Source organism: Gymnoscopelus microlampas (genome assembly GCF_963454915.1).
Source record: "Gymnoscopelus microlampas genome assembly, chromosome: 15".
NCBI classification, from domain to species: Eukaryota; Metazoa; Chordata; class Actinopteri; order Myctophiformes; family Myctophidae; genus Gymnoscopelus; species Gymnoscopelus microlampas.
In genome coordinates, this window is record NC_139952.1 from 32278243 (window position 1) to 32286274 (window position 8032).

An 8032-nucleotide genomic window follows, 5' to 3' on the forward strand; every position below is an offset into this window, starting at 1 on the left:
CAAAGGAAGTGACAAACCTCATTTGATTGGTCATACCCCCAGACCAATCAAATGGTCACATGGGTGAATTTAGGCCCTAACCGTAACCTCACTAAAACCATGCCTAAAGTTAACCCCAGCAAAACCATGCCAAAACATAAGTAACCATACTAACAGTCCATAACCTTAACTCCGACCAATCAAAGGATGCTTTATGAAAGAACTTCTCCCATATGCACCTTTTTCTAATAAGGTCGAAGATCAAAGTGCTGCTACCCGAATCCCGATTCATTATCTTTGATTATTTGACCCGTTTGTTAGTTTTGAGCAACATGGCTCCACAGTGAACGATCTCTCGCTCTCTCTCGCTCCCCCCTCCCTCTCTCTCTCTCTCACCCCCCTCTCTCTCTCTCTCTCTCTCTCACACACACACACACACACACACACACACACATTCACATCACTCACAAACACTACTTCGTCAACAACACTGCATGAGGTCACCATTACACTCACTGCCTGGTTTCCAGCGAACGCAGAACAGGGCTGGCTGTCATAGGCTAACTGCTGCTTTCCACTACCAACCCCAGTTTAACCAGGGGTCTCTACAAGACCTGGGCTCAATTCCATAAACCAGTTTGTTTTCTAGACTCTAGTTCCCAGGTATGACTGGTGAACTACCGGATTTAACCCTGAAGTGGAAACTCTGGTGTTCCTCTTTATTCACCTACATTTCCCATTTTAACAGCTGGCTCTACACTCCGAATATTCACATTAACTTCCAACAAGAACCCTTAAGCCATATTTCACTTTGACACATATTTACAGGTTTAGAACACACAGTACTCTATGCTATCCTGGGTATCTGTAGTGATGTCTCAGGTTGTCATCTCAGAACCTTTCATGTCACTGTATTTGACCATTATTGTTTATAGTGTTTTCACCTATGTGTTGACTGTGAAAATACACACTTTGTAATGACAGACTGTCTTGTCACAGTTCTGTGTCTGGAAGGCTTTTGACATAAGTTAGGCATAATACTGTAGTCAGATGCCCTCATATCCCATTTCAATAACATCTATTGATCTAATTCTATCACATAAAAATGTTTTATCAATGCAAACATCATCAGTCTGCTGTTGGAGTAAGTGCAATCCCAAAGCACCTTAGTATGTCACTCAGATATACTTAAGAGTAGTATTTTTGATGCAAATGACATAAATATTATCACATACAAAGTTATTTTAACTTTTAACAGTGCAAACGTCATTTCCTTTCAGTACAATTCAAAAACAGCTCAATGCTTTGGGGAGTTTAAACTGCTATTTTTGCTTTTCACAAAATGAAGGAAACTTTAGGTAATTGGCATTTATGTATGTCATAAAAAATAAAATATCAAACAATTATAATAAAACAGGCTAGACATACGCTCCCCCATCTTTCTTAAAAAAACAAACAAACTCAATCCACTCTGAGCACTGTTCTGAGACCAGGCTAGCATAACAGACATTAGTAACTTTCATTGTAATGATGCTAATAAGCTGTTTGTCGGTTAATTAGAATCCGAACAACAAAAAAATGCAACATCAGTTGAAGTCCCTTTAACTAAATGTCCCATTGTTGTCTCACAAACACACACGCACACACGCACGCGCACACGCACGCACGCAAGCACGCACACGCACACGCACACGCACACGCACACGCACACGCACACACACACACACACACACACACACACACACACACACACACACACACAAACTGCATTCAGTATAATTTCTCCTTGATATGTTGATGTAGACATAAAAACTAATCTCAAGCGCACAAATCTGGAGCACATTTTGATCTCACATCAGGCTCGACCCATAAACCCGATACAACCAGTCTGCGACCTGAACAAATTCCAGCAAAACCACTTTAACAACAGGGATATTTATCCACCATTAAACACCAGGAAGCAGTATCGACCATTCTACACCACCAGGGGTAAGTATCAACCATTCTACACTATAGATTCTAGTCCCATCATCAAATCACAATGAAAAGGAGTCATTTCAAGGGATGAACTTGGGGGGGGGGGGGGGGGGGTCTCATTAAGTGTGTTTTCTCTCTGGTGGTGCATCACACACTATCACCCTCATAACACATCGCTGTGTCACTTTACTGAAGTAGATGGAGCTGATGAAGTGTAAACATCATGTGTAAACACCATGGCCACATATACTGTACAAGAGCCTGGGCTAAGCTAGCAAACAGCTTCATACGCGTCAGAAGCGCTATTCAACTTCCATTCCATGGGAGCGAAGGCGCTGATGGTGTTGTGTGAAGTCCAACCCGTCTGAAGCTTGGAGTTCAACATTAGTGAACTTTAGGGACGTCAAACAAAAGGAAGAAGCGCTGTTGTTGACCCCACGTGGCAGCCATTTAGCTTGTAGTTTTCTTTCAGTGAGCTAACCACTCCAACGAACTACACACCAGAAAACCAGCACTCAGCACTCATGCGGCACTGCCCACAATAACTAGTCCTAAGAAAGCAAATGTAGCAGTGTTCTTTAAATTACACTACGTCCACATCTACTCTTCTGCTGGCAGAGATAATTAGGACAAAAGCGTTTATAAGTTGTTTTGTTTGTATGTTTAAAGTAGGCCCAGTTTAATAATTAAATGAATGAATGTAATTTAATCAAAATCCCATTAGTATCGCATTGTTGAATTGAAGGGTTAACCACTTTCAACTTGGCATGCCTACTTTGGGCATGAAAAGTTCACTATAGGTGAACAAGTGTTACTAGACTATCAGTTTGTGCTTGGAATCTAATTTCTTGTGCCTGAGCTGAAGCATTGTGTAGGACAATGGAACACCTCGGTCCTGACACTCAGATTGGCCTGTGTTCCTTTTTATTTTAATCATAACACAAGCAAGCTAGTCCCGTTTTATAACTCATAACAAAGGGGTTTAGGCTTTAGACCTTTTGAGTGACATCACCCGCCGACAGCCAACTGCATCCTAAAGCCATTTTGTCCCACCTTCTATCACTGCACAATTGGTGCTACAGTTGTCAATCAGCCTAAATCAAATATGGAAGGGTTGAACGGCAAAGTTGGTTGCTATTGTTGTGAACATTTAGGTTAGTTACAACCGTGCATTAAGTTAACTTAATCAAAACAGGAGCGGGCAGACATTTGATGACTGCTCCCAAGTGCTAAAGTCACAATATGCCACCTCAATCAATCACTTTGAAAGAACTTTGGATGCAAGAGTTCGATCAGAGAGGAGAGAAGAGGAATGAATGGGATATATAAACAATAAAAGATTGGGGTCCAAATAGATAATACACACTCAATGAAATACTGTGATTTGGGGCCTGGCTGTGCACAATTCCTTTTTGTAAATAAGTCAGCAATGACCAACCAAAGGTTTGAGGACCACTTGTGTGTTATAGTGTGAGAGCTCACACTGTACTATTATTAACTTCACCATCTGCTTACCAACACTTGTAAAAAAAGAGTCGCATTGTGGAAAACCAACCCCACACTCTCATCAACAAAGGTTCCATGGAACTGAAAAAGGTTCTTGTTCGCTTCTGTCCTCACATTTGGCTCTTTTTTAAATGGATCCAAATGGTTCTTTGTGGAAGCATTTTTTTTATAACCATGTGTGCATAACAGTGTTGTGCTCCAAATAGAATCTTTTTTTCTTCTTGGTGAGTGTCTTTACTGTCTTCTGGGGGAGAGGGGGCGGGGGGATAACACACAGAACTACTATCTATCAACTGACCACCAACACCAACAGAACACAACAAACCAAAGCTATAGAGAACACAAGTTCTTTAAAGAGGAGGAGAGCAGGGCTGGAGTGTCACCTTCAGGTCAAAGCTTGTAGTATGTAGGAAATGATTGCTTTAACCACTTTCACTTTTCTAGAAAGATTTTTTTCAAATTGTCACTTACAAGAAATTGACGATCTACAAGCTTACAACGCTTTGCAACGCATGGTGATCTTGTAGATCGTCTATTTTTGAATAGTATGAAATAGGTCTTAAGTGGTTAATGTTTACTACCATCATTCTCTACCTAGCATTCTAGATGTCTACTTTATACTTTGTCATAAACAGTGTGAAAATATCCAATCAACAAGCTCACAATGCATCTTGATGCAACACAACGTGAGCTTGTAGATCAGTTATTTTTGCAACTATATTTGAAAAAAAATATATAATAATAATAATGTATAATCGATTCAATCGATTAGTTGGAGTAACTGTTGTACCCCTACCGTCATGTGACTGTGGTTGTCAGGGTTAGCGAAGACTATTCTAGCTATGTTGAACTTGCTTTGTAGTACAGGCGGGCTCTGGTTCTAGACATCTACTACAATCCGTCTCTACTTGGGATTCATCTTAATCTTTAAATACAGATTATAATCTCTTGGCATTTGAAATAACTTCATGAAGTCTGTATTTAAAGATGTCATCTATACCTGCCATTCTAGAGCTGGAACATCTTCCTATTTTGAGTTGACCTGAAGGTGACTAAAATGTCCATCCCTGTTTGAAGAACCTTCAGAAGGTTCAGACCCGTAGTACCTCTATTGGACCTCACACCATACCACAAATATGTCTGCTTCCATTTCCTCATGTCCTCTTTTCATTTTCTTTCCTGCTTTTTTCTTATTTCTTCTCTCCTTTTGTTGTCTTCTTTTACAAGAACATCCTCTTTATCAGACAGAATAGTAAGCTGTCTGCTTTACTTGCAAACTGTTTTGACACCTTGATGACGGAAGGAGATGAGGAGGCAAGGAAGGAAGAAAGGAAGGAGACGAGGAAGGAAAGATCCATATGTGAAGTATTTGTGCAGGCCCAGCAGTAGAAGGAGTCCATAGGTTCAAACACAGTCAAACATGCAGTTTTTTAGGGAATCACAGCAAACTGGTTACTGGCTGCCTGGCCGTCCAAACCAGGCAGCGTCTGTACAAAGTGCAAGGAGAGCAGAGAGGAGTTACTAGTGGTTACTAGTGCTTTTGGTTTCATGTATCCCGCTGCGATTGGTCGTTTTGTGGGCCACCAATCAGGGATTTCCACCAATGGAAGAGAAGCAGAGGGGAGGTTGAGGGGAGGGGAGAAGCCCGTTACCATGAGTAACAATGACAGACAGACAGACGTAGACAGACATGAGGCAGGAAGGAGGAGAGAGGGTGATTCTTTTTATACTATATTCAATTTATTCTCTGTCGCACAACGACGTCACGCACCGAAAATAGCCGATCTATGACCATAAGCTGACAGCGCGTTGCTACCGAAACGCGATGTCAGCTTATAGACCGGCTATTTTCGGTCCGCGACGCCAACGTACGGCAGAGCATAAATTAGGCATTACAGTTACTCCTTCACATTCCTCTCCTCTCTTCCTCCGGACTTCTCGCTTCTCCCTGCCGGAGCAACAGAAGAAGATGAAGATGGAGGAGGAGGACAAGGAGGGGGTGGGGCTTCAAGGCGCTGCTGCTGCTCCTCCTCCTCCTCCTCCTCCTTCACTATAGGAATCAATGTGATCTCCACCTCGCCTTCCTCCTCGTGGAGCGTGGGGAGAGGAAGAGGAGGACGAGGAGGCGGAAGATGCGGCTTGTCTATCTTCTGAGCCGGCTGGGTAACGACGGTGCCGCCTGTCCCAGCGGTGGCGGCCTTACTGGCGCTGTTGGGAGCCCTCTGGATCACCTCCACCATGGTGGCGTTCTGGAAGACCAGCACAGGCCTCTGAGGCGGAGGGTGAGGATGGCGGTGGTCTGAAGTCCCCAGGGGGTTCCGGGCGGATGCGGTGCCGGACGCCGTCTGGCACTGGACCACCACGCCGCGGTGGGCCACGGACTCGGATGCCACCGACACGGAGGGCAGCGGCCCCGTCAGGACCAAGCCCTGGGCCTGAGGGTCCTGGAACACGATCTCCACCAGGGGATGGGAGGAAGAGGCCTTCTGGATGACCCCGCCACTGAGGGAGGTGATGATGGGGGGCAGAGGATGAGGATGAGGAGGCGGAGGAGGAGGAAGAGCGGCGGGGGGAGGCAGAGGCGGGGGGTCGTCGGGCCGGGCTTTCCTCGGCCGCCCTCGTTTCCGTTTCACTGGCGGAGGGGCGTTGCCCGCGGCAACCACCGCGGGCCCCGGCGGCTGCTGCTGCTCCAGGGAGCGCTTGTTGGCGTTCAGCCTCGCTCTCTGGACCACCGAGGTGGGCGTCGCCGCGACCACGGTGAGCGGCGAGGCCTGTTGAGGCAGGGCCTGAAGGGGCGGGGCTAGCTTCTCCCTGTCGGTGTACGACAGGCAGCCCTGCGGCAGGATCATCAGAGGCACTGCCCCGCCCTGTTGCTGGGGCAACGTCGCCATGGCGATGACCTTCACGCCTCCACTGGCCCCTCCGGCGGAGGAGGAAGTAGATGAGGAGGTGGTGGAGGTCCCCGCCCCCCCGCCCAGTCCCAAGGAGTCTTTAGGAGCCAGGGAGGGAGGGGAGGAGCGCAAGGACAGATGGGACTTGTCCGGGACGGAGCTCCGAGGGAGGATTCTGGGTAAATGCTTCATGAAGTCCTGATCGATAAAAACAATATCATTATTAATTTACTATAAATAATGAATTTAGATTATATTCAATAATAATTCAATAATAACATTCAAATTAGAAAACAAAATCCCCCAATTTTGAAATACATGAAAACACCTGCTCATTTCAAAATAAAGATCCTTGTGTCAAAATAAAGGTTCTAAGGTGTAAGATTCAAAGCCATAGCATTCATTCTATTTTGTGTGAAATCTGGAGTGAACATTCATAAGAGAGGTCCTAAATGTTCATCAAGATCCATGGTTATGAATTATTACCTCTGCCAACAGAGTTGGATTGGGGTTACAGTATGTTTTCACCCAATTTCCCAGTTTGTTTGTCTGCTAGGAAAAATAACTTTTGGTTCAGAAAGGTCTAAATCAAGGACAAACTCTGTCAGCTAAATTAATGCAGGACGGATGGATATATTTTTTTATTTTTCATGAAACGTGGTGGGGGGGGGGGGGATTAGTATGCTGCCCTGAAGAGAAGATTAACATTTGGGTCAAAAAGGTCAAAGGACGGGGTCGCAATCAAGGGCAAGGTAAAAAGGAAATTCTATTATTATTTTGTTTTAGTTTATTTGGACGGGACAGCGCATATTAATTAACACCACACATAAAATACAGTGTAAATACACCGGATTTAGCAAGAATGCTCATTTCCATCTGTAGTCCCCATACAGAAAACAAGCAACATTACAAAAAAGAGCACACTACTAAAGGGGTACAAACAGAAGAGAAAAATCAACAGTAAAAAGAGCTAGTTTTGACCAAAAATACAAGACACTCAAGAAGATTAGAACTAGAACCAGGAGACCTGGTACTGCCAGACCCCTAGTGGTTGAAATCTGAATGGCCGGACTTCGCATGACGTGTGTATCTGTCTGTGTACTGTATCTGTCTTCCCATTTATGCCATATATGGAGAAAAGAGGGACAAAAGAGGAAAAGAGGGACAAAAGAGGGATCCGTCTGTCTGTTTGTGTATCTGTCTTCCCATTTATGCCATATATGGACAAAAGAGGGACAAAAGAGGGACAAAAGAGGGACAGACAAAGGACAAAAGAGGGACAGACAAAGCCTCATGTAGGCCGACCCTCTGGGTCTGGCAACAAAAACCTACATTTTAGCCTATTTAAAAATGTTCACATGTTTGATTGTCCATCATCCATCCTTTTAGTTGGACCTTAAAAGATATAAAGGATGGGCAGTCTCTTATGTTAGTGGGTAGATTGTTCCAAATTGCGCTTCCTTGAACTGAAAAGAAGTTTTGCGCAAAGGCTGTGCATCTAGACTGCACCTCACAATCCCCTCTGGTGATGGACCTTGTACTGATACCTGTGTCGGGCTTCCATTTTATAAATTCCCCCATTTAACAAATAATCTGGACCAGCTGTTTAACTAAATTAAAAAACGAAATAAAATAAAAAAGGAGACGAGCATAAACCATGTTCACAAAATAACGAAATC

At 44.3% G+C, this 8032-nt stretch overlaps 1 protein-coding gene across 1 annotated transcript in view; it reads right to left on the reverse strand.

Moving 5' to 3' along the window:
• Positions 1-360: 360 nt before the first annotated feature.
• rfx5 (regulatory factor X, 5) overlaps positions 361-8032 on the reverse strand; it is a 16812-nt gene continuing 9140 nt past the window's right edge. The window contains exon 11 of the mRNA XM_084080681.1: positions 361-6551. Coding sequence (XP_083936807.1) covers positions 5361-6551 — 1191 coding nt within the window. The 3' untranslated portion in view covers positions 361-5360. The remainder of the gene's footprint in view (positions 6552-8032) is intronic.